The 27,607-nt window shown below is 35.1% G+C and overlaps 1 protein-coding gene across 1 annotated transcript in view; it reads left to right on the top strand.

Annotated features, from left to right (window-relative positions):
- LOC150101696 (uncharacterized) overlaps positions 1 to 27,607 on the top strand; it is a 208,981-nt gene that overhangs the window by 139,960 nt on the left and 41,414 nt on the right. The window contains exons 10-11 of the mRNA XM_090400154.1: positions 4,552 to 4,873; positions 13,224 to 13,273. Of these exons, the coding sequence (XP_090256280.1) occupies positions 4,552 to 4,873; positions 13,224 to 13,273 (372 nt within the window). The remainder of the gene's footprint in view (positions 1 to 4,551; positions 4,874 to 13,223; positions 13,274 to 27,607) is intronic.

Raw genomic sequence — 27,607 nt, 5'->3', positions numbered from 1 at the left:
CATAGATGGTGCCAGTTACAATTTTAGCTGTTCCCACTATTAACTAATTGTTGCTGCTTGTTTGTGTACTGTGACAAATTTTTTTGTGCTCTGAAAGTGTTTGGTATAAAGCTAGTGAAATATTAGCAAATAAGCAAATTAATAAATAATTTATGTTCTTATTATTTTGTTCTGTTGTGAATTAAAACTTATAGAAAACTTAACATCAACGGCTAACACAAGTCTTTCTACCTGTTTTTGTGTATTTGCTGTTATAACATTTCAGTGCATTTTCCAAATAGATGAGTTAAATTAAAGATACCAAGAAATTATATACTTGGTTTAATCCTTTATCCAGGTGTAAGCAAACAAGGTTTGCACCTGAAGTATTTTCAGGACTAGGGCAACTCGTATTATAAGGAAGCTAAGACTTCACATCACTTGTCTTAGTATCCCATAATGCATAGCATTATGGGAAGAGGTCACTACCCAGACAGGTTTCAACCTTTATTGAAATATGAAAATATGACTTCTACATTACTTCAACCTTAGTATCACCTCTGGGTCTGGCTCCCACTGAAGAGACCTCAATAAAGATTGAAACTGGTCTGGGTAGTGACCCTTCCCATAATGCATAGCATTATACATATCTATAAGGAAATGTACTTTGCATTGTGGGATACTAAGGCAAGTGATGTGAAGTCTTAGTTTCCTTATACAAGTTTCCCTAGTCCTGAAAATACTTCAGGCACAAACTTTGTTTGCTTACACTTGGATAAAGGATTAAACCAAGTATATAATTTCATCATCATCATCATCATCAAATCCCTGCCATGTACCCTCAAGGAGTGTACAGGATGTCATAGTACTACATGAAAAATTTGCATCATTACTAACTTCCTGTCTACAGTTTTCCTCCAAAACAGTCTGTTACTCATTAAGACTCCAACATCATCAGATCTTATATTTCTGTCATCTAAGGCACGTTGTACAGTATCAATCCTATATCTTGGTCTTCCTCTGGGTCGTTTTCCTGCCAACCTAGCAGAAAACACTTGTTTTGCTAATCTTTCCTCGCCCATTCTATTTAAGTGACCATACCATCTGAGATTAGCTCTGCTAATGCATTCCTGAATGCTGACAATATCTAGTTCTTTCCTAATATGGTTGTTTTTAATATGACATTGCCATTGATGTCATCTGTTCACACCTCTGATCTTTCTCAGGACTCTCATTTCTGCGGTCAAGTGTTTTACTTCTGACCCAGCTCTCAGATCCATAAGTTAAAACTGGTTTGAACACTGGTATACAGCTAATTTAGTGTTCCAACTCATTTCTCTCTTATTCCATATGAATTTATTCAATTGACTTCCTACCATACCAGCTTTGTTGATTCTGTTGTCTATTTCCATATTTAATTTACCATCTTCACTAAAAATTGTGCCTAAATAGCTGAAATGTTTTATTTGTTCCACAGGTTCTCTGTTCACAAATGCAGTTCACATTTTTCTGCTTATTTAGATTGTCTTTGCCTTTTTATTGCTGACCTTCATACCATATCTATTACAACAGTTATTCAATTTAGTTAGGTAATCTTGCAGACTTGTAGCGGATTTATTTAGAAGTATAACATCTTCCGCATAAAGCACATAGCTGACATTAACGTCTCCAATTTTGATATCAGGTTTAATACCATTTTCCTTCATAATGTGATCCATATAGATAATGAATAACAGAGGGGATAATGTACATCCTTGTCTCACACCAGATTTAACATTAAACCACCTTCCTGTACTTCCTTCAATTCTAACTGCTGACTTACAACTTAAGTAAAGACTAAGTATTGATTGATATAATGCCCCATTGACACCATATAACTGTAGCGTATTGAATAGCTTCTCTCTTGGCACCTTGTCATATGCCTTTTCCAGATCAACAAAACTTAAATACAGATCTTTGTTATATTCCCATGCTTTCTCGACTATTTGTCATAAAGTGAAGATCTGATCCTGACAGCCTCTATTTGGCCTGAATCCAGCTTGTTCTTCACCAAGCTTTTCTTCCACAATTCTTCTCAACAGTTTCTCAAGCATACTTGCATAAATCTTGCCAGGAACATTCAGTAGGGAAATACCTCTGTAATTCTCACATTCAGTTTTATTTCCCTTTTTATATATGGGTACTACGAGAGCTCTACTCCAATCATCGGGAATTCTTCCCTCTGTCCAGGAGTTTTTGAGCTATGCAGTGCAGCCACTGTAAGACTTCTATACCACAATACTTTAGCATTTCTGGTCGAATATATCTACTCCTGCTGCCTTTCCATATTTCAAGCCTTTGATGGCTTTTTCTACTTCAAGTATGGATATGTATTCCTCACTTGACTGTTTTTTAACACTGTGCTATCACTGCTTGTTTCATTTAGCAGTTTTTCAAAGTAATTACTCCATACTTTGAGTATATCTTTTTCTCCTGTTTTCATGTCACCTTTATCATCTCTAATACAGCACACTTTCCTCTATTTCTAAGTGCTTCATCTACAACCTCCAGAATATCTTACCACCTTCTTGATATTTATTTTTTTCTATGTTCTTACCAAAGTCCTCCCATGAGTTTTGTTTTGCTAATTTTACACAGTGTTTGCTTTCTTACATTTGTCTATGTATTCTTTAAGAGCACAAGCTGACTTATTTGCCAGAACTTTTGATATGCTTTCTAATTTTCCTTCACACCTTTTTAACTTCCTGTGTCCACCATGAAGTTCTGATTTTTCTATTCCTTGCAGGCAACCTCATCACATGCCTCTCTGGCTGAATCAATCGGTGTTTTCTTCAAGGCTTGCCACTGAATCTCCAAGGTTTGGTTGCTGTTTTCAAACTCTTTCATTTTTTCTCCAATAATCTTTGTGTATTTTAGTCTACAGTTCACATCTGAGAGCTGCTCAACTTTTATTTGCTTTAGAACTTTCTTAAATGTTATTCTTTTCAGTATGGAATTCAGTTTTATCTTGCTGAAGACTAAATAGTGATCACTTCCAATTTCAAATCCTCTGTACTGATTTGATTGTCAGATTTCTGTTTTCTCTCTGGTGCAGGACACCAGAGAGAAAACATCACTATCGACAATAACATAGTTAATGAGACTTTTCTTATTCCTTGCCTCTTCACTCCATGTGAATTTGTGCACATTTTTATGTTGGAACATGGTGCTGGTAATAACCAGTCCATGTCCTGAGCAGAAATTCAACAGGTATTTGCCATTATTATTAGCTTTGCTCTTTTCTCCAAATTTTCCCAATATATTGTTGTATGTCTGACAATCATTTCCTACTCTGCTATTTAGATCCCCAACAAGGACCAACTTTTCCTTTTTCATTGTGTCAGCTGCTTTTTCTAAAGCATCAAAAAATTCCTGCACTTCTACCTTAGTAGAACCTTCTGTGGGACCATAGGCACAAATAAGTCTCATTTGCCAGTTCCCTATTCTCATCTTTGCCACATCACTCTACTTGAGACTGCTTGCCATTCAAGAAGATTAGCCTCGTATTTATTGTTGAATACTATGACTACACCTTCTTTTCTTTGATTGTTATTGCCTGAATATAACATTTTGTATTTTTTGCTCAGAAAGATCTCACCAGTTTTTGTCTTTTTTTTGTTTCAGTCAACCTTATTATGTCAATCTGGTATTTATCTAATTCCTCAGCTAGCTCCAGTTCTTTGCTATTCAGGCTTCTTATGTTGATAGTACCAGTCTTTAACTCTGTTGAAGTTGAGTTAGGATGTGTTTTCAGATTTGTTCCAGTAGCAGACATTTCGCTGTTTGACCTGGTTCCCTGGCGAAAACAACGGGGGCCTTGTTTAACCGAGCGACTCCCCAGCCGGCATGAAATTTTGTCATTTTGTACCATCATTTTATATTTTGGTTTAAGCCAATAAGAGTACAATTTGGTCGGCTAAATCCCAAATTTCCAGCCCATCCTCGTTCGTTCAGTATTCAAGTAGATACCCTACATGGTGCACCACGAGAAGGTGAGGACTGGACATTAGGTCAGAAGCCCTGGTCATTTCTCTGCATTCCTTTAAAGGCTATGTATAGGTTTCATCTCAATTATATAGCTTTAACCCTTAAGCACCCCATATATAATTTCTTGGTATCTTTAGTTTATAGTATAATCAAGTGAAAAAACTTCTAATAAAATAGATGAGTTGTGTCTTAGTTTCACATTGTCTAGTTAGTAGGTGTGCTGATTCCTGTGAATCATCCCCCCCATACTAGTATTGCTGTCTTCTTCCAGGAGAGGATTAATATCAGTTCTCAATATTCTACTACCAGTATAATGTGTGTGTGTGTGTGTGTCATTACATCCTTGGTGAAGGTATCATATTGTGCAAAATCTTTCAGAATATGTATTATTTGTTCATTTCAGGTGAAAATTTTTATATTGAAATAGGGAACCCCTTTTCAAATGTATATCTGATATATGGATGCTAATATATCTGTAATAATGAATACATTGGATGCATTCATAATTAATTACTGAATTTTGTATTTTTATCATTGTCTTGACAGAAAATCACTGATATGAAGAAAAATGTGCTAATAGAAAGACCTAAAAAGACGAAAGAAAGAAATATCCAAACAATAAAAGCATTAAGGAAATTATTTAAGCAGATTTATGATGAATCTGGTGATAATCGGTTAAAGAAAATCTTTTCCAAATGCATTCAAACATTAAAGCAGCTTAATAGGAATAAAAATACAGATGCCAAGAAAATCATGATACAAGAAACAGCGCAGAAACTTATAAACATGCAAAAAATTATAAGGAAAAATTCTGGTATTTCTTCCAAAAGTTTGGTGGTACATGATGTATCACCCACTGATCTACAAGGTAGGGAAAAATTATTTGGATTTCATACTTTTAAAATGTTAAAATCCCGTTTCAGTTTATATTGAAGTTTATTGTGTGTGTGTGCATGCGCGCGCGCATGTGTGATGTCTATATGTTGAAATTTTCAAGTTATTCTGTGTTTGGCCTAACTGAATTTTATTGAAATTTGGTAATTTGAATCCTTACAAAAACTTATTGAGCTGTTCCAATTTTTGTTTTAATTGAAAGACTTGTATAATCACAAAACAAACAAGTTGAAATTATATATTGCAGTAAATTTGCTAATACTGGGTGGATTTTAATAAAATTTAAGGATACAAATAAGATTTTTTTTTGATATGATTAAAAAAAATCAACATGACAAAGACAATGAAAATAAGCAGCAACATTGAAAACATCAACTGCATCTTGAATAGAGAACTTATAGAACAAGTAAAACATTTCAGCTATTTAGGCACAAATTTTAGTGAAAATGGCAAATTACATTTGGAAATAGACAGCAGAATTAGCAAAGCTGGTATGGTAGAAAGTCAACAGAATAAATTTATATGGAATAAGAGAGAGATTAGTCAAAACACTAAACTAGCTGTATACAAGACATTGTTCAAACCAGTTTAAACTTATGGATCTGAGAGCTGTTGACATTAGGAAAGAACTTGACATTATTAACATTCAGGAATGTGTTAGTAGAGCTAATCTCAGGTGGTATGGCCACTTAAATAGAATGGCAGAGGAAAGATTAGCTAAATTCCTATCATTCTGGCAAAGAATGACAGGAAAAAGACCCAGAGGAAGACCAAGGTATAAGTGGATTTGATACAGTAAAAAGTATCTTAGAAGATAGACATAAGATGTGATAATGTTGGAGTCTTGACAGGCAACAGATTGATTTGTGGGAAAATTGTAGATAGAAAGTTAATAATGATGTAAGTTTTTCATGTAGTACTATCATATGATCCTGTATAATATCAGGTAGGGCCATGAATTGCTGACACATACCCTCTGAGGTATATGTCGTCATTTTGATGATGATTTAAAGAGTTGAAATTTTCCTTATTTGCTTAATTATTCATGAGAACAATTAGCTATCACTTTTTATATATATATGTAGAAGTTATAATGTGCTTGACTGAGACTGTAGTATAACAAGAAATGGATAATAAAACAAAAAAAATCCTAACATTGTTGGAGATGGGAGGAAATCACTTTAAAAAAAACTTTTTTTTCCCCAAAATGACATCGTAATTGACGTCATTTTATAATTCTTGTTTGCAGACCGAGTCAGCTAAAAAAAAAATATCAGTGCTTATTCTGACTTTAAGACAAAAGCAATGATTACAAACACTTATATATGCAGTTTATTTTTGAGATTTGTCTACTGTGTTACTTGAAAAGATTTCATGGTGTATACATTTGTGCTCTATGTTAAAAATCTGTCTAAAGGTTGCATTCATTTCAGTAATAATGCACAGAATTGAAGTATCAATACATACATACATATTGTACACCCACAGTTCATAGAACCCAGTTTGACAGATTGCAAAGAATAGTCAATTCATGCTGAAGGGGGAAAAGAAATAAAGGATGTATGAATTGGTCACCAATATGCGAAATCAAGTGCTTTATACATAAAATTTTCCAACTGTTATACAAGCAAAATAGTTACCACTTTAAAAACTACAATGTTCATAAAAGAAAAGTTAATTTTCTGACATGTAATAATAAACAACTCATCCCACAAGATGGATTAATTACCATATTATCGGAATGGATTCTCCGTCTGACATGTGCACAAGTGTTGAAGGGTCTCGCATCTGTGGGTGTACAGTACTACCAACATCTGCCATTTTTATACAATAGAACTAAAAGAACAAACTTTCATTTCCCCACAATTGCTTATAGCAGGGTTTGGCAACTGGCAGCCGGCATGTGGCCCAAATGTGCATTTTTGATGACCCATAAAAGGTTGACCATACTTACATGGCATGTGGCCCATATGTTGAATTATTTAAATAATGCATTTTATGATATGAATAAAAAATTAGAAATAATTTTATACCTATACTTTGTGATATCGCCATGCAACTTGGCACGAGTCATCATGATTGGGGATAACAAAGGCGACTTCATCTGACAGCAATTGAGATTTTGGCTCATTTTTGCATTCCGTTCCCTGGTCCGTCTTATAATATAATTCAATAACATCAACTATTATTTTCAGAGGATATATATATTTGTTAAAAATAATTTCAAATATGGGTTCAAGAAAACGTAAAATTGCAGATGAAAGAAGAAGGTTTAATGATGAATGAAACAGCAAGTACTTCTTTATTGAAAATGGGGGTAAGCCCTTTTGTCTTATTTGTCATAAGTGTTTCTGTTATGAAAGAATATATTATCAGACATCAAGAACTTAGAAAAAATAAAATTATTAAATTATGTTTTTTTCGTATCTCATACTTTAAATATTTTTGTGTTTTTTAAGATTGGCATAATAAAAATTAATAACTTAAATATTTTTTTTTCACTCGCTATTTCCTGTTAATTAAACACTTGCAGCCCAATTATTAAAAATAAAAGTTGAATGTGGCCCACGAGTCTGAAAATGTTGCAGACCTCTGGCATATAGGCATCAAGTTGTGCAAATTTGTATTTAAGATTGATTTGTTTTGGCTGTATATTTTTAAAGTGTTCACAGTGCATATATTTATTTGTTATTGTTAACTAACAGTCATCATTTCTCTGAATGCTATTTTTTGTCCACTTCAGTTTGTATCTACCATCATCATGTTCAGAAGTCTGCATTCAAAACAAAAAAAAGTTACTTTTTTTTTTAATTCCCTCTTTGATGCTTATACATGTAGTACATGTCTGTACTTGCACTTTTTCCTCTTTTGACTCAGTTAATATGCATTGTTAGTTATTACCCCAAAGAAAAGGATTTTTTTGAATTCTGTGTATACCTTGCAGTTCCAAAAAGGTCACTAATTGGATAGTTTGCAGGTTAAGCTGCATTGTGATATCAAATATTAGCTAGGAGAAGCAAGAAGTCTTCCAGTTTTGAAGTTGCAGAAGACTTCATAGAAATATTCCACAAAGTTGTTCTAGATAAGTTATTTTATTTGCATGCGTTACTGTTCAGCAGATACAGATTACTGTTTTGTGATTTGCCAGTGCTGCTGGCTACCAAAAATAAATCAATATATTAAAGATACCAGGCTATTTTAAACCTGGTTTTACTGTACTCCATTTTCCAAGTAAGCAAACAGACAAGTAAGTCAAATTTGCGCTTGCAAGTCGTGCACGTCTGAGTGACCCGCAAAGTAGTGCAAGTCTAGACAACTCGTGGTAAAGGTAGAATAAGCTCTGATCACTATTCTTAATATTTACCCTTAATGCAAAGCACATCTCCTTGAGAAGAAGTATGATGCTATGCATTGATGTGGGACTACTACCCAGACCGATTTCGACCTTTATTGAGGTCTCATCAGTGGGAGCCAGGCTTAGAAATACCAATATTTAAGTAATACAGAGCTTATAAGTATTTTGCCAAAACAAGTTACCCTTGCAGGTGCAAATTTGACTGACTTGTCTGTTTACTTACTTGGGAAATGGAGTAAAACCAGGTTTAAAATAGCTTGGTATCTTTAATATATATTATATCCAAGGTAAAAAACTTTCTAAATCAATATATGTCATGCTAGATTTAAAGCTTGTTTTAATCATCCATTTAAACAAATTATCACTATTTTCATCATGGAACCAGGGTGCACAGTGGAAATAGTCATTCAAATGCTCAAATTCACTAAAATCTCTTCAACATATTAGCTTCATAGAAACCTAATTAATATTACAATATGTGATTATTCTACTAACTAATAATGATGATAATAATAATTATTATTATTATTTACGGTATCTCCATGGAGTCCGGAGACTCATCATGGGAGACCCAAATCAACCATCATGCACACAAATCCTATCATACCTCTCCTTGAATCTATTCACCATCAGGGAACTCTCAACCAATTTTGACAATCCATTCCACTCACTCACCACTCTCTATGCAAAAAATCTGGTCTGCACATCCCTACTAACCACATTTCTACACAACTTCCACATATGGCCCCTAGTTCTCTGACTATTTGTCATATATTGAAAAATTTCACTTGCATCAGTTTTATAAAACCTTTAATATCTTAAAAGTTTCTATCATTTCTCCTCTTTTCCGCCTGTCAACTAAACTTTGTAACCCACAAACCTTCAACCTATCCTCATAGGGATAGGTTGAAGGTTTGTGGGTTACAAAGTCCCTAGTCCCATCAAAATATCCTCATATTCCACAGACCTGTTGCCATCTTGGTCACTTGTCTCTGAATCTTTTTGACCACCTCCTGGTCCCCAAGAAACCCAGGTGACCAAATCTGTGTGCAATATTCAAGATGTGGTTGAATAAAGGGATAATAACTTCTTTATCTTTAATTGTTAGCGTGTTTTTCAACATCTAAGTAATTTGTTGAGCTATTTTACTAACTTTTGCAATATGCCCTCCGAATTTTAATTTTTGTCCACCATTATCCCCAAGTCCCTAGCCTCATCAATTTCCTGCAAACCAGTATCATCAATATGATACACCATATGCAATCCAAAGTTTTCAACCTCACATTTTGCAACATTAAATTGACAGTTGTTATCCTTTGCCCACTGTGCATCTACATATGTAGATGATATCTACATCACCACAAAGGTGATGTAGATATCATCTTGCAGGATATCTACATCACCTTTATCAACTGTTGCTCTTCCTAGTTTTGCATCATCAGCAAATAACTGAATATCCCTTCTTACATCTTTCCCTATGTCATTGATATACAAATTAAAGAGTAGTGGCCCCAGTACCAAACCCCAAGATACTCCAGTAGTCACCACATTCTCCTAGACTCCACTCCACCATATACTACTCCCTGGTGTCTGTCCATCATCCATCCTCATATCCATGCCCATCCTTCAGTTTTTGTAATAGTTTTCGATGTGGTATTCTGTCAAATACAAAGTCAAGCAGTATCATGGTGTAGTCATTACCTTTATCCAATTCTGCTGTCACTTTATATAAAATGAACAAGTTACTAAGACAGGACTATCCTTTACAACAGTGCTTCCCAAACTTCTGGATGCCAAAGCCCCCTTTAGAAAAATTAAAATATTTCACGGCCCCTTCGAATAAAAATTGTAATATAGAGATATATTATTATAATATTTATTGTATTTATATTCAATACAAAACATACACAGCGAATATTGCAAAAATCAAATGCAAATAGTACATTTTTAGCATCTTACATACACATTTGACATGGCACATTATCTCATATTTTTATATAGATAGATTTATTGCACATTTGCAGTACAAGCACATGAAACGTAAAACGATTAGTAATAAAGAAAGAATTATAAACATAAAAGTTTAATAACAATTTAATGTGATGGATATGTTTCAATACTGCTACACAAAAAGTCAATATCAATGGAAATATTTGAAACTTCAATTCTTAGATTTCAAGAGGCCTGTGTAGCTCAGTGGAAGTGGCACTTGCATCCTCTGCGCTTGGTCGCTTGAAGTCAGACTTAAGTTCAAGTCTAGTTGCTGATTGGAGGAACTTTTTCTAAGCCTTTCTTCGACCGATTCCTGAGTTAGTCAATCTCTGGCATGGGCAAGCGGGTTTTTATCCCGTAAACTCAAGAAAATCGACCGTAGTACCCACATTATTTCAGATAGTAACATATCTTGTTAGGGTTAGGTACCAAGAGATGGCAGCACTTGTTTGCCAGCCTCTTCATCGGTGGCTGCTATAATTAGTGATAGACATGGGCCAGCTATCTCTTATTAGCTACCGGTGGAGATTGAAGACTGCCCACTCAGTCTTCAAAAGCTAGATAGGGTATAAAGGCCTCTCCTACACCCTATAAGAGAATAAAAGACGTTTGCTGATTTTTTTTTTTTTTTTAATTTTATTCTTAGATTTCTGCTTTAAAATGAAACTTATATGAATAAGAATATATTTACTAATATTCATTAAGCGCCGAAATATGCAGGAAGCAAAATTTGTGAACCTGCATCAATGTATGATTTTTTCCATTAAAATATAAAAAATAACAAAAAAGAAATAATAAATAAAAATTAAAAACGTTTCTTTTACGATAAAAAAATCTACTTAGTCTTAAAACATTTTAAATTTGTTTTCATTATTTCATGCCCCCCCCCCACCTCAACAAAACCTATGGCCCCCAAGGAGGGGAGTTTGGGTCCCCCAGCGCTTTCCAAACTGTGGGACTGTGGCCCACAGTTTGGGAAGCGCTGCTTTACAAAACCATGGTGCCCACTATAGAGTATTGCATTCCTATCCACCCACTGTTGTATTTTACATTTCACCAACTTTTCCAATACTTCAACAACTCGTGATATATTAGTCTGTAGTTTGCTACTTCTGTCTTGGGGCCACCTTTATGCAGTGGTACTATCTTACCCTCTTTCCACTCACTTTGTACCCTGCCAGAGATGAGACTTAGATTGAACAACTTCATCAAAGGCAATGTCAATTCTCTTGCACATTCACGTAGTACACAGCCTGATATGCCATCCAGTCCCATTGCTGTGTTCACATTCATATCTTTTAATATGTCGAACACCTCCTGTTATCTGCCTCAATGTTGATATGCATCTTTGTAACACCTGTAACATTAGCAACTTAAATTCACCACCTGGTTGATACACCTTTGCAAAATGATCATTAAGCAACTCAACTGTTTCTTTTGGTTCAGTCACCTTCCTACCATGAGCATTGTTTAAAGTCATTTTACCTCCATTACTCACTTCCTAACACCACAACTTATGTGGCAGAAGGTGATAAAATCAAAGGCACTTCTCCAGCGGTACCATGAACAACAGACAGAGATATCCTCTTCACAGAGGATATCTGTGTGGAGAGGTCTTCAGTTGTTTGTGAAGATGAAAATCTTCACAGACATTTGAAGGGTCGTTTAACCACCAAAAAGATATGTATATGCTCCAGATGGTCGCACAGCATGTGCCATAGCTCCCAGGATGAGTGATCAGCACCCCTGCATCAGTGATGGTTTGGTGGTGGGGGGGGGGGGTGATGTATCAGGGGTATCCAAGTTTCATATCTCTCAAGAAAAGGATCAAAACCTCCAGAATGTATCAAGACACTGTGCTGGAACCTGTGATATGGACCCTGAATAACTTGTTTCACTGGAGGCAGTGGACCTTCCAACAGGATTCAGCCCCTGCATACAAGGTGAGGACTACACAACAGTGGTTGGAGGTGAATGTGCCCAACCACATATCACCATCTGACCAGCTATCTGGAAGTCCTGATCTGAGTTCATTGGACTTCAAATTGTGGTCAGAGATTAAGAAAGTAGCTTGCAAGAAATGACACTAGCATCATCAGCCTGAAGGTGGATTTGGAGTGAGCAGTGGCAGTGTTTCCGTTGGATGTTGTGTGTGCTGCCATTAATATGTGGCTCGCAGACTTCAGGCATGGTGAAGGCTAAAGGGGGGGGGGACATTTCTAACATTGGGTGTTGCTATATGCACATTATGCACTTGGTTTGTATGTGCTGAAAGCTTTAAATAATTTACTGATAGATTAAAGGTTTATTGAAGCTAAACCAATAAGTAAGAGTATTTATGGCTAGCCTAGGTATTTGTCAGTTGCATGAATACTCTGGCCATTTGTCTCTCTTGCAAGAGAAAAAACTTTAGTTCAAGGAGAACTAAAGTTTCTATCTGCAGCTGAAATGACAAAGAATTTTTCATATTGAGCAGGGTTAGCACTTGAAGAGCATCTTTACTGGCAGATCTGCAGAAGCCTAGTGTGTGTGTGTGTGTGTGTGTGTGTGTGTGAGAGAGAGAGAGAGAGAGAGTAAAACACAGATTTCTCAGCTGTTTTCTATGTAGCTCTTTAACGGTAGTTGGAACATGAAGCTATGTTAATATCATAGCATACCATTCATCTACTCGTTGTCTGATATTCAATAGGATATCATTGTCTTGATATCCTGTTCAATGGGATATCATTTTTATTTGATTTTTAGAACTAAGAGTTTCTGAAATTTCCCAAATTTAAGTTCTATAAAATATAAACCAAAAATTGTGGTGAATGCTACTTTCTTATAATGGGACAGAGGAAAAAAAACGCACTTAATTCAATTCTCATTTATGCATTTGAATTTCATTAAAAAACTAGTACTGAAATAAAGTTTAGTAATTCAAGTAATCAAGACTAAGTTGATAATGTAATTCATTGTTTTTTTCATTTTATTGCAGCTACATATCTACATAAATTACCTTCTGAAGCACTTAAATCGTTTGATCAGGTAATATGTTTGTTTTTTTATATGAGGCATGTAGCAGAATTATGTTATTAATCTTCTTCTTCCTCTTGTGCCTTTTCCCATCTATATGGGTCAGCCTTTTTACATGATGCAACCTTACACGTGCGATCCCAACCGACTTGTTACAGGGCCTGATGTTGGGGGAGGGGTGTCTGTAGAGGGGTGTGTGTTCACGGAGGCCAGTTTGCCTGTTCTGAGGGACAAAAACTCGAGTTTCCAGGAGGGGAAAACCCTCCACCTCCTTATGAGACCAGCTAACTCACCTTTAGTTAAGAGACCGGATAAAGGTTCCTCACATCTTGGATGTGAATCGAACCCAGGTCTTTCTGACCAAAGGGCTTAGTCTATATCAACTGAGCTATGGAGACTCTAATTATGTAATTAATATTTTTACGTAATAAGGATAAAAGAAATGCTTAGGTAAGATCAAAAAAATTTCTGCTGTTAAACAGAATCGGTACTGTATAATTATATATAGGCACTGTATATAGTTATTTATTATTAGTTTTTTTAATCGGTGCTGTAAATTTTTTTTGTCTGTTTGCTCTCTTACAATGCTATCAACATTTCTAGTTTTTCATTTCCTTTCTAGGACCATATTTCTTAGTGATTTTAATGTTCACCACTGTGACTGACTGCCTATCCTGTTTGCTGGATCAGGTAGTTGAAAGGTCATTTAGAACTTTGAACCTTAAAATATATCCAAGAAAGATGCTAAGGCATTTGATAATACAAAGGTCATCTTGCAAAAAGTTGTTCTCATGCCCACAATCTTAACTGCTTTCATTTACATACATATTATTACTCTTTCCCTCCATCAATCCTTCTTGCTGTAGTCTAATATGGATGCCATTTATCCAGTATCTATAGTAGTTAACACACTATGGTAAATGCCACTATTTCAGTAGTAAAAACTACTGAAAAAGTCCCAATCAAAAACTAATAAGTACAATACCGCTAATTTTTTTTATTGTAAATGACAACGTAAACTAAATTATTAATTATATGCTTATAATTACAAACTTATAAGTTTATCTGCAAGAATTACAATAAGTACAATGTTATACCAAAATTTCATTATATCAGACTATCCAATATATCAAATGCTTCTTGTGGTTCTTGTGAGTTTGCTGTAGTTTAGTCCAGCATTTCCCAAACTTTTCCTACGATGGAACACTTCACAAATCCTGAAATTTTCACGGAACACCTTGGTTATTTTGTAATGTATTAATTAATAATTAATTATTAATTTAGCTGATTTTTATTATTAATTAAACATCAACATCATTAAATTAATTTGTGCTGATTTTCATTGACATATCCCAATTCTGATCACCAAAAATTTATAATATTATAAGTACTTACAAGTGAATGCAGACTTTTTCTCCTGTGTGCTGGTAGTTTTCCCCTCCTTTTGTACATCCTGGAGATCATCGCGTCACAAACACCTTCAATAAGAGATTTCTTAATACCAAAATTAAACAAAGTCCCTTGTCTCTTATTCATATTAAAATTTAAATCTGCAGGCCTATTACTTTTAAAAAATGACTGCACTACGGTTTCGAAAATTTCATCCTACAATACTAACTTGCGAAGAAAGTCTTCAGTATTACTAGATCTGAGAACTGGATACAGACTACCTTGATCTTCAATTGCAGTGGAAAATTTTTTCTTTCTACTTCCTTGCTGATTGGTCCCTAACATTTGTAACACAGATGTCATTTCCTTCAGTTTTGAGAACAGAAGATATACCACTCATTGTTATAATCGCCTTGCAGGCAATTTTTATGACCAGTGATAAACAGTGGTATTCCCTTTCCCAAATGTTGAAAGGTTTCGATGTGTGAATATTAACGACACACAGATGTTATTAGGCATTCTGGGTCTGAGCTTTTCGACATATTCACGAATGTTATAATCCTCAGAATATTTCCACTATAAAATATTTATTCATGAAAAATGCTTAGAAAACTAAAATGACAAATTCCAGGAGAACTTCTCCCAGAACACTTATACACCTTCCACAGAACACTAGTGTTCCGCAGAACAGTTTGGGAAACCCTGGTTTAGTCAACTGTAATTTATTCCTAATACTTGCATTGGTGTTCTTATCCAGTTGTTGTCATTATAAGAATGGAAAGTTAGATGAAATTTGTTTCCACTCTTCCAATCCAAATATTGGTACTGAATCTATCCGGGACAATTTTTATAGGTGTTGAAACTTTTCTTCACCATGACTTATTACAATAAATGAAATGTTTTTAATTTTTATGACTACAGTATTGTAAATACATCATTCTAAGTCAGTATTGTTAACACGTGTGCATGCATGTACATATATACATATTATTAGTACATTAATTGCAAAAAGTAACATTAGCATTTTATCTAAATTTTCATTGTATGTATTGCAGTGTATGAGGGTGGTCTTAAAAGTTCTCAGCCTCAACCATAGATGGCAACACTATCGGCAAGATTTTTTTTTCTAAGTTGGTACATCTTGTCATAAGCATCCATGTGGAATTGCAAGTCTTTCTATCAAGTAGTTTGTTTTATACAGCTGTCTGAAGCAAAAATATTGTGTGCATCCCTTGAAATGAATAAAATTGAGTATTGTATGGTTATAAAATTCTTTGTGAAAAAAGGTTTAACACCCAAAGAAATTCATTCAAACTTCATAAAAGTTTATGGGCACTCCTCCTTTGTTTTCGAATAGGAATGGGCTGCCGAGTTTAAACATGGCCTTTCCTGCCTTGAAGATGATTCGCATGAAGGACGTTCAAAAAGTGTAACAACACCAGAAATCATTGATCGAGTGCACGATATGTTAATGGATGACTGGTGAGTCAAAGTCTATGAAATTGCTGAGACTATAGGCATTTCAAAAGAACATGTAGGATATATTTTGGAAAAGACTTTGCACAAGGTGAGTGCCATGCTTGCTCTCAGTAGATCAAAAATATATTGCTGGGTCACCCTGTGTCTGGTGGTCATAAATACAAAGGCCTGGTCCTCCAGGTTGGGGATTGGGCATGGGGCTGATGACCCCACCCTGGAAAAAAAACAACTTCTTACGAAATCTAAAGAAATAACTGCTGGATGGACTAAATCACAACAAAATGGCAAAGGATTTGGAAATTGGATCATGGAACGTACTTTCTCTTTACTGATCTGGAGGTTTAAAAAGGCTGCTGGAGCAATTGGATAAATACAGGATGCTTGTTACGACTGTACAAGAAATGAGATGGACAGGAGAGGGGATTATGGAAAAGAAAAATCTCTTTTTTTATATAGCTGCCAAAAGAAACATACATGTTTGGAACAGGTTTCATTGTAAACAAAAGGATAAAACATCTTATCATGGACTTCAAAGCAAACTCACCTCGAATGTGTAGGTTGCAAATTAAAGGACAGTTTTTTTACTACTGTTTTATCTATGTACATGCTCCAACTGAAGAAAAGAATGATGCTGAAAAAGAGCTGTTTTATGATGAATTAGATGAGATCTATAGGGGGATGTCCAAAGAGGGATGTAAAAATTATTATAGGTGAATTTAAATGCCAAGATAGGCAAAGAGAATAGACACGGGCCAACCATTGGGAAATAGTTTACATAGTGAAACTAATGATAATGGGACTAGATTGATCAACTTTGCTTCTTCATTGGTAGTACAGTGTTTAATCATAAAGATATTCACAAAATGACCTGGAAGTCTCCTGATAGAGACACCTTTAATCAACTTGATCATCTTTTATATAGATGCAAGACACCTATCCAGTTTGATGGATGTTAGAACCTACAGAGGAGCAAATATTGATTCTGATCACTGTTTGATTATATCAAAGATTAGAAGCAGAATCTCTAATGCAAGGAAGATATGTGGGTCCCATGCTAGAAAGTTTAATAAGGAAAAATTGAAGGAATTAGAAGTTAAAACCAAATATGGTGAGAGAATCAGTGAAAACCTGTCTGGTCTAACCATTGGTAAGAGTGTTAATGAAGCTTTGGATGTTCTTAGGGATGTCAAAGTGACAACAGCAGACATAGTATTAGGAAAAGACAGTAGAGTTAAGTATAACCATTGGTTTGATGCAAAATGTGAACATGTGACTGTATTAAAAAATGAGGCATATAAACAAATGCAGCAAAGGAACCACACTTGTAAAGCTGTGGAAGAATATAGTTGGGCTAGAAAAGAAGAAAAAAGAGTGCATAAAAATAGAAAGAAGAAATACTATGAGGATGAACCTAAGGAATTGGAACATCTGAAAAGTATGAATGAAAGCAGATTTTCATAGAAAGATTTGCTTATTTAACTTTTGAAAGTTAAATAGTAGTCAGAAAGGTTTTCAGCCTAGAACAACGTTATGTAGGGATAAGGGGGGGTGTAATTTTGAGTGAGAATGAAATTATACTAGAAAGATGTGTTGAGCATTTTGATGAACTATTGAATTCAAATATATCTGGTCAATTAGATGATATGGAAGTTAGCCAAGATCTAGAAGCAGTGGAACCAGTATCAACAAATGCAGAAATGGAGGCAGCTATTAAAAACTTAAGAACAATAAGGCCCATTAATCCAGATTTTCAACAAAATCTGGATTAATGAAACAATTCCAGACGAATGGAATCTGAGCGTCATATGCCCCATCCATAAGAAAGGTGATGTAATTATATGTTCTCACTATAGAAGGATTAATTTACTATGCACAACTTATAAAATTTTCTCTAACATTCTGTTTTAGAGACTCTATCCCTGTGTAGAGAATGTTATTGCCGATTATCAGTGTGGTATTCAGATCAAAATTCAGAACATGTTGTCCGATCCTATATATATATATATATATATATATATATATATATATATATATATTCGACAAGGGGATGGCTTAGCTTGCTTACTGTTTAACATAGCACTTGAAAAAGTTTTCAGAGATGCTGAGATTAATACAAGGGAACTATTTTCTACAAGTCAGTGCAAATTATTGCATATGCAAATGATATCGATATTATATGGACATGGAAAGCAGTGTATAGAGGCTTAAGTGCTGTGAAGACATAATGTTGGAGGTTTAATGGATTTTTTTTTTTTTACAACACTCAGAAAGGATTAAAAAGAATTTAATACTTCCTACATTTCGTCCTTAAACGTGGTTGGGCTTAGTATTGTATGATATTTGTGTTATGTTACATCAGTTATTTTTGTATTCCCTGTAGATGTCCTAGTGACTAGGACGAAATATAGGAAGTATTAAATTCTTTTTAATCCTTTTGAGTGTTGTAAAAAAATCCATTAAACCTCCAACATTATGGAAAGCAGTGGAAGAAACTTTTATCAGTTTAGAAAAGGCAGCAAAGAAGATGAATTTGCAGATTAACCAAAAAAAAAGTATATGCCAGTAACTAGAAAGATTTGTGATAATAATCCTTCTCAAATTGAAATTGGTTTCTATAAATTTGAAATTGTACATAGTTTTATATACTTGGGATCAGAAGTTAATTGTAAAAATGATATCAGTATTGAGATTCAGAGACATATTCTTTCCACAAATAGATGCTTTTGTGGACTTAGGAAACACAAACACCTAAAGTCACATCTGATCTCAAGAAAAACAAAGATAATGATGTGCAAAGTACTTGTAAGACTAGTGTTAACCTATGCCTCTGAAAACTGGGTATTATCAATGGCAGATGAAAGATTGCTAGGTCTGTATGAAAGAAGAGTTCTCAGATATATAATTTTGGAGCGATACATGAGAATGGTGTGTATGGAGGAAAAGATATAACCATGAATTATACAGATTATAGTTCATGGTTAGTATGCATGGATAGTAATAGAATAGTTAAGATGTTTAATGCTAAACCGGAAGGAAAAAGAATAATTGGAAGTCCTAAATTAAGATGGGAAGTCCTAAATTAAGATGCGATACATGAGAATGGTGTGTATGGAGGAAAAGATATAACCATGAATTATACAGATTATAGTTCATGGTTAGTATGCATGGATAGTAATAGAATAGTTAAGATGTTTAATGCTAAACCGGAAGGAAAAAGAATAATTGGAAGTCCTAAATTAAGATGGGAAGATGGAGTGATGCAAGATATTAAGGTTTTAGGAGTCGAAAATTGGAGGAGTTTGGCATTAAATAAGGAAGACTGGCAGAAGTTTCTGAAGAAGGCCAGGGTCCATGTAGGGCTGTCGAGCCGATGATGATGTAGTTAAATAGGAGTTGATCTTAATGACAGTCTCCTAAATTTTTTAATGCAGCCATACTTATTAAGATTAGGAGAATGCTTCATAACCATTGCTGATTGTTAAAATAATCTCCCTGATGTGTAACAACTTCTGTCTAGCACATTCTTCCATGTAATCTTTTTGAAGAAGTGTTCAAAGCTTGCCATAATAATGGTAGCAATGATTATGTTCTCCAAGGCAGATCCTAATGGATCTTTCTGTCTGTTCATAGTAAGCCCAAGTCACAGGAAACTTCTTATACTCCAGAATGTGCTAGAGGATGGAGTTTGAGAGCAGATCAGTTACTAATTTGACATGTGGTGTGAAGGTTATATTTTATTAGTTCCTTGGCTATCTTTTCACGTGTATTGTGGATCCCTCTTTCTCTCCCATCCACTGGTTAGCCTTAGTTGCATCAGCCATAAGTATTTGAAAAAATTCTTTAGCATCTAACCCTATAAAGTCTTTTAGTAAAATTTTTCTATAATATTTCCTGTTTTCCATCTTCCATCTAAATTTTTCATCCATAGACTTTCAGTCTATCCTTGTCTATCCCGCAGTCATATCATCATATGTTCACTGGGTATCTACAGATGCTGTATGGTCACTCCAATGCTTGGTGATGTGCCACACCAGGCCTCGCCATGTAGTCCTGTTGTATGCTTTTCCGGAGGCTTCAACTCTCTGAAGATCAGTCACTCCACACACACACACCATCTGTCCATCTCATTGACAGTCCACTCCTTCCTCTTTTCCAGGAACTTTACTTCTATTACTGTTCTGAGAAGACCTTCTATCCTTTCAATGTGTCCAAAATATTTTAACTTTCTTCTGTCAATATCCTTAAGGAGCCTTAAAGTTCTACTGATCTTTTCTAACACCCATTCATCTGTATGCCTTTCAGTATATGATATCCTCAAACACCTCATCTCAAAAGCAGCTATCCTTATCTGACTTCTTTAGGTTCCAAGTTTCACTTCCATAAGTCGCTGTTGAAAAATCAACTGTATCCAAAATCCTCAACTTTGTTCTCATGGAGATAGATCCATTCTTCCAGATTTTAGACAGGTCTCTCTGACTGTTGTTTTAACCTTTCCTAATCTTCTTCTGACATCTTAACAGCAATTCTTCCCATTAATAATGGATCCCAGATACTCAAACTTGCTGACTTCCTCAGTTCTTTCTCCATTAAGGTATACTTGTTTCTCAACAGCTTTCTTGTTTGTATTTCCTTTGAGAACCATAATCTTTGTTTTGCTAGGATTGAGTTGAAATCCTCTGTTATTACTGATCTTGTTAACTTTATCAAGAATTTGTCCTAGTTCTTCCTTGTCATTACAGAGAAGTACAGTATCATCAGTATATTTAGTATATATCCTTTGTCCTCTGCATATATAATAAACAAGTGAGGAGAAAGTCAACATCTTTGCCAAACTCCTTTTCCAACCTGAAGCCAGTCAGTTAATCCAGCACCTGTTCTTACCATTTCTTCTTGCTCCCTGTGCAAGTTGGCTATGAATCTGATAATGTGTTGTGGAAAACCCATTCTTTTCATTACTTCTCACAGTTTCACATGCTGAACACGGTCAAAAGCTTTAGAGTAGTCTAAGAAATACAGTTCCACAGGTAGTCTAAATTCTTTATATTTTTCTCTGATCTGTCTAAGGCAAAGGATCTGATCTCTGCTGTCCTTACCTTTCATAAAACCTGCTTGTTCCTTTGGCATCTCTACCTCAACTTTGGCCTCAATCCTATTTAGCATGATCTTTAATAAAATTTTGTTTACATGAGATATTAAACTAATAGTGTATAGTTCTTGCAAGCCTTCATTCTTATGTAGTGGTATGAAAGCGGACTTCTTCCAGTCTCTAGTCCGTGATCCTGTCTCCCATATCCTTGTAACCAATCTATGAAATGCTCTTATCCCTCCATCTGCTGTGACCTTAATTAACTCATCTGGGATTCCATCTGCATCTGGGGGCCTTTGTTAAGCTGCTTAACTGCTCTTTCAAATTCATGCCTAAGTGGAGGAGGTTCCAAATCGTAATTTTCCTGGTGAGAGGGCCTCCAAATTTCATTTATCCACTCTATTGTACAGTTCTTCACAGTATTCTTTCCATCTGTTTTTGATTTCCAATTCTTCTGTTAATTGGGCTTAAATTTGTGCTTTAGGTCACGAACTAAATAAAACATTATTTTATAATTGTCTCCTCATCTGAAACTCTATCTCTTCATATTTATTAGTATAAAACTTTTCCTTATCCTGCTTGATGGCTCTTCTGACTTCTCTATGTAATCTCTTATATTCTTCAGTTTCTGTGTTTCTTTGTTTTTCCAACTGCCTTCTTTTGATTAGTTCCCATGTTGAATCTGATATCAATGGGTCTCTTGGTCTTCTTATTGGGCCAAAATACTTCTTGTCTGTATCCTGTATTATCACCTTCACTCCTTCCCAAAGCATTTCTGGTGAGTTCTCCTCATTGGTCTCCAAAAAATCATCCAACTAAGTTGATGTTTCTTCTATGAATCCACTAGGAATTACTGTAACATCCAGTCTAGTGGGATGTGCCTGACTTGGAAGTTTTCATAGTCTTACTTTGGCTCTTACTAGCTGATGGTCCATACCAAAATCTGCTCCAGGACAAGTATGCACATCAGAGATGCTTGTCTTCCACTGCTGGAAAGCCAGGATGTAATCATCGGTGCCTTGACCTATCACTGTTAGATATCCAAGTTTTCAATTGATCTTGATAAATATGTTAACTTTCTATAAAATGGTCAATAAGGTGAATGGATTGCATCTATAGCTATAATGTGAAATATTTAAATCTTAATCAACAAGTGTTCCACTTGTTGATTAAGATTCATCGTTGGATATTCATGTAGTCAATTCATAAAGTAAAGGTGGATGGTGGAATAAAGAGATGTTGCTGTTTCTATATACTAATGCCAGAAGTATCAGGAACATGAGGGAGCAATTTTTGGCATTGGTTAGTGCAACTTCATCGAAAAGTTATAGGCCATTAGTTAGACTTGGCTAACATCAGATGATGTAGTTACAGGGATTGAATATGAAGTATTTTCAGGGAAGATAGAGAACATAGGATGCAGAGGAAGAGTACTGCTGATGGTAGCAGATGAATTGCAACCAAAAAGAATAGGAGACAGGTGGGAGGGTGGCTGTTCATTTGAAGCAATCTGGTGTAAGATTAAGATCTATAAGACAAAATATATAGTTGTTGCTATAGGCCAGGGAGTTCCACAGATGATCTGGAAAACATGCATCGCCAAACGAATACAGGTTGAGTGATTATTATGGGGGACTTCAACTATGGAGATATAGACTGGAAGGAAGAAAGATCACATGGCAGGAAGGGAAACAGAATTTATACACCTGCCGAGAGATAATTATTGGACCTGGTCATAGGATCAGAAAAGCTATCCATAACCCAAGTAATGACATTGCCTCCAATTGGTGAAAGTGACCATGTGGTCTTGACTTGGGAGATTGGAAAACATGAGGAACATTCTGTCAAGAAGGGATATTTGTGGAACTACAAGGCAGGTGATTATGATATGCTTAAATCTGTATCATGGTATAAAACACTGTAGGGTAGGATGTTAATTGTGCATGGGATATAGTTAAGGGTCATCTAGAGGTAGCAGTTAACCTAGGGTAAGGAAGGTTAATCAGGTAGGAGTTAGATGGATGAATATTATCATTAAGCACGAGCTGCAGAAGAAGAAAATGCTGTCGAGGGTATATAAAGAGAAAGGTGACCAGCAAACTTATGAACAGTAGAAGGCTGAAGGCAAGGAAGGAAGGAAGGAAGGCAAAATCAGATTATGAGAAGAATTTAGCTGAATAGGCCAAAGGAAATTCCGGAGAGTTCTTTTGTTATGTGGCAAGTAAAGGAAGAATAACTTTGTTAAATTAAACCTAATGAGTGCTGATGGTCACGACAAGACAGAAGTGGATAAAATAGTTGAGTTACTGAGTGACCACTTTGCAATCATCATATATCGTCCTAATGAGATTACTGCTTTATCATATGTGACACACTAATGTGGGAACAGAGGTGAGTGAGTTGGAGGTTCTTTGGATATTGCAGAATTTCAGTGTAAATACAGCTGTGGGGTTAGATTGGATATCAGCTAGGGTTTTGCAAGAATGTGCAAGAGAACTGGCAATGCCTTTGACTAAGCTGTTTAATTTAAGTCTCAGCTCTGGGAGTAGAAAGAGGTCAAAATTATTCCTTTGCATAAGTGGGTTCTAAGATTACAGTAGCAAATTACAGACCAATCAATATCTCAGGTGTGGTGTAAAAGTACTACAAAAATTGGTAAAAAAAAAAAAAGAGAATTCAAGAATGGGTAGATAAAAATGTGATATTGTATGAGAGTCAACATGGTTTTGTGAAGGGTCAGTCATGCCTTAGTAATTTACTAACTTTTTATAATAGAGTAACAGCTGAGTTGGATAAAGGAAATGGCTACATGATGATTTTGCAAAAACATTTAACACAATACTACATGGAACACTTATGCAAATTAGAACAAATGGGATGGCTATGTCTCTATTCTGCCCCTCCATATGATGGATATGGAGGGGCAGAATAGAGACAAAAACAGGTGACTAGTGGTGTGCCACAAGGTTCAGTGCTGGGACCATTGCTGTTTGATTTGTACATAAACGATATAGGAAGTAACCTGAAAGGAAATATTCAGTTGTTTGCTGATGATGCTAAATTAAGTAGAGTAATAGTTAATCAAGGCGATGTGGAGAATTTGCAGGAAGATTGAAATAGGCTGTCAGTATGGGCAAAAGTTAATGGATGTAAGTTTAATGTCGAGATCGTTTATCCCAAATTTATTTATTTATATATAAAGTTATGCACTTCGAAATAAATAGATTACAAGCTGTTTACCACATTGATGGCACTGTACTCCAGGAAATAGATGAAGCTAGAGATTTAGGAGTGGTGGTAGACAGAGAGTTAAAGTTTAGAGGACGTATTGCTAAGTTTGCTACACATTAACATGTAGAGATAAGGACGTTGTAATTGTTTTTTATAAGGCCTTGATATGCATACATCTGGATTACTGTGCTCAAGTCTGGTCCCCTGGGTTTCTTGGGGATGTGGAAGTGGTGGAGAGGATTCGTACACAAATCACTAAGATGCTGAGTGGCCTGTGGAATATGTCCTGTGAGTATAAATTGAAGGTGTGTGGATTGCAGAAATTGGTTGATAGGAGAAAAAGAGGGGATGTGATAGAAACATTTAAATTGTTGAAATGATTTTATAGGATAGATGCAGGGGAAATGTTTTCAGCACTTGGGTAGAGGGACCAGAACAAGAGCTCATCTCTGGAAGTTGAATAAAGGTGTGGTTAGTAGGGGATGTGAAGACTACATTTTTTGCTTGGAGAGTGGCGAATGAATGAAATGGGATGCTACAGTCAGTTGTGAGTGCTTTGTCTGTTAAATGGGTTCAAGGAGAGGTATGATAAATTGGGTTTCTGCAATGAGTCTTTAGACTTCATAGGGGTGCCTGTGTAATAATAATAAGTTTATCCATTTCTTGATTCTTTAAAAATTTTCCATCTCTTAATTCAAGTTTCTGATGATATTTTTTGTATTGATATGCACTTGATCATCCTCTGAGTTTTTTTTTCTGCCATCTGAACACCAACCCTCCAGTGTTCCATTGATGCCATTTATTCAGTCTTCTCATTTTTCTCAGAACTTTTATACCTCAATATCTGAGGTATAAAATAGTCTTCAGTTACTCTGCTTTATTTCTAACCCAACTTTCAGATCCATAAGTTAAAGTTTGTTTGAACATTGTCGTGTATATTGCTAGTTTAATGTTTTAGCTATTTCTCTCTTAGTCCTTATAAATTTATTCAACTGGCTTTGTTTATTTTATTATCCATTTCCAATTTAATTTGCAGATGGCAGATTAAATTGGAAATGTATCTAAATAATATGTAAAAATTGTATCTAAATGGCCAAAGTATTTTATTGATAAGTTCTTAACTGAGAATGTGGTTGATGTTTTCCTGCTTCTGGTCTATTTTCATAGTTTGATTTTGTCTTTTTATTGATTTTCTTACCAATCTTGTTACAGCATTTATTTTTAGGTTATTTTGGAGTATAACATCTTCATAAAGTAAAGAGCTTAGTTGAATATATCATGTTCTGATATCAGGTTTAATGCCATCTTTTTTCCTAATGTAATCCTTCTAGATGATGAGTAACAATGGAGATAGCATGCATTGTTGTTTTACATTTGATTGTAAGTTAACCCATCTTCCTATATTCTTCAGTTTGAAAAGCCAATTTACAGCTTAAGCATAGGATACGTACTGCTCTGCATAATGTTTCATTTACACCATATAGCTGTAGGATTTGAACTGCTTTTCTCTTGATACCTTGTCATATGCATTTTCGATATCTACAAAACTTATTATACAGGTTCAGATCCTTATTATACTTTCATGATTTCTCAACTATGCCGGCAAAGGTTGGTCGATTGGTAGAGCCTCTGCTACTAATGGCTCAGTTAAGTAAGTTTGAGTGCGGTTAGTAGTTGGAAGGGTTCCAATCGTTCGATGCTGTTGGCACACTCTCCCTTGATGAGTCTTTGGACTCCCTGGAGGTGTCTAATAATAATAATAATAATAATAATTTGTATAAAGTGGGTATCTGATTGTGACAATTTCTATTTTGCCTGCACATCCCCAGCTTGTTCATCAAGTTTTTCTTCCACAGTTTTTCTTAGCCTCTTCTCCAAGTATGCTCAAATAAATATTACCTGAACATTCAGTAGAGAAAATTATCAGTAATTCTTTTGTTCAGTTTTATATTAGATAAATAAAATTTTATTTTATTTATCTTATGTTCAGTTTTATTTTAATGATCACTTCATGATCATTACTTTTAATGATCATGAAGTGATCATTAAAAGAATGATCACTCACCATCATTCAATTCCAGTGACATTTGTTTGGATATAGCTGATTTCCTAACCAAATTCAAACCTTCCAAAAGCAATATTGGAAGCCTTAAAAGTGCTAGACAGTAATAAAAATATTGGCATCACCAAAGTGACAAAGGTATACTGTTATAATCAATCAAACAGAATATGATAACCAAATGTGCAATCGTCTACAACATTATTCTACATATATAAACTTATAGCCTGTGATCTTACTAACATGCAAAAGAATAAAGTTTAGAAATTATTGAAAAAATCGCAAACACTCGCAGGTGGAACAAGGACATACACCTATTAGCAGTCATGATTACTTGGCAGCCTGAAGTTAAATACCTAGGCATGATGCTTGACAAAAAACGTCAATTCAGCAGGTCCCTGGGTTACAGACGACCCAACTTACGCTGTTCCATACTTACGAACCGGCTCCCAAGGCTCCTCATAAGGATAATTAAATCAGTGGTTCCCAAACTGTGCGCCAGAAAATATTCCAATGTTTTCACTGAAATAACCACCCCCAACTACGCACCTGTTAGGTAGGCCAGTGTTCTGACTTTGGGTGCCATGAACCAAAAAAGTTTTTGAACCACTGAATTAAATAATTAAATTAATAATTCGGGAACTAGTTTCTTCCGCACATGTATGAGTTTGTTTTTATGTTCTGTTTGTTTGAATTAAAAGAAAGAGCACAATAGTTTTTGCAACTATTAGAGTATATGGGTATTATTATTATTACTGTATATGTGCGCTATTCATCAGGGATAATCCGAGTTACATACAAATCCGACTTAAAGATGTTCTCAGGAATGCATCTCATTCGTAACCTGGGGACTACCTGTATATTAAGAAACCATATTCTAAAAATGCTCAGCCATAATGATTAGTTTAATGTTACTTCACTACTATTTGCTAACGTGCTGTTAATTGAGTTCCTTGATTTAAAGTTCCTTTTTTCCCCAGATATATCCAAATTATTCAAATTTATGTGCTAGTTATTTCCCATGGAAAGAAAAAAATATATGAACTGGATGGAACAGCTATGAGTTTATCCCGCTCCCAGCCAATTTCTACATCTAACACAT

This window comes from Typopeltis vanoorti, chromosome 11 (genome assembly GCF_054136105.1).
Source record: "Typopeltis vanoorti isolate ZY-2024b chromosome 11, IOZ_Tvanoo_1.0, whole genome shotgun sequence".
Classification (NCBI taxonomy): Eukaryota; Metazoa; Arthropoda; class Arachnida; order Uropygi; family Thelyphonidae; genus Typopeltis; species Typopeltis vanoorti.
The sequence above is the reverse complement of the archived record's forward strand: the minus strand, read 5'-3'. Positions and strand labels throughout refer to the sequence as shown.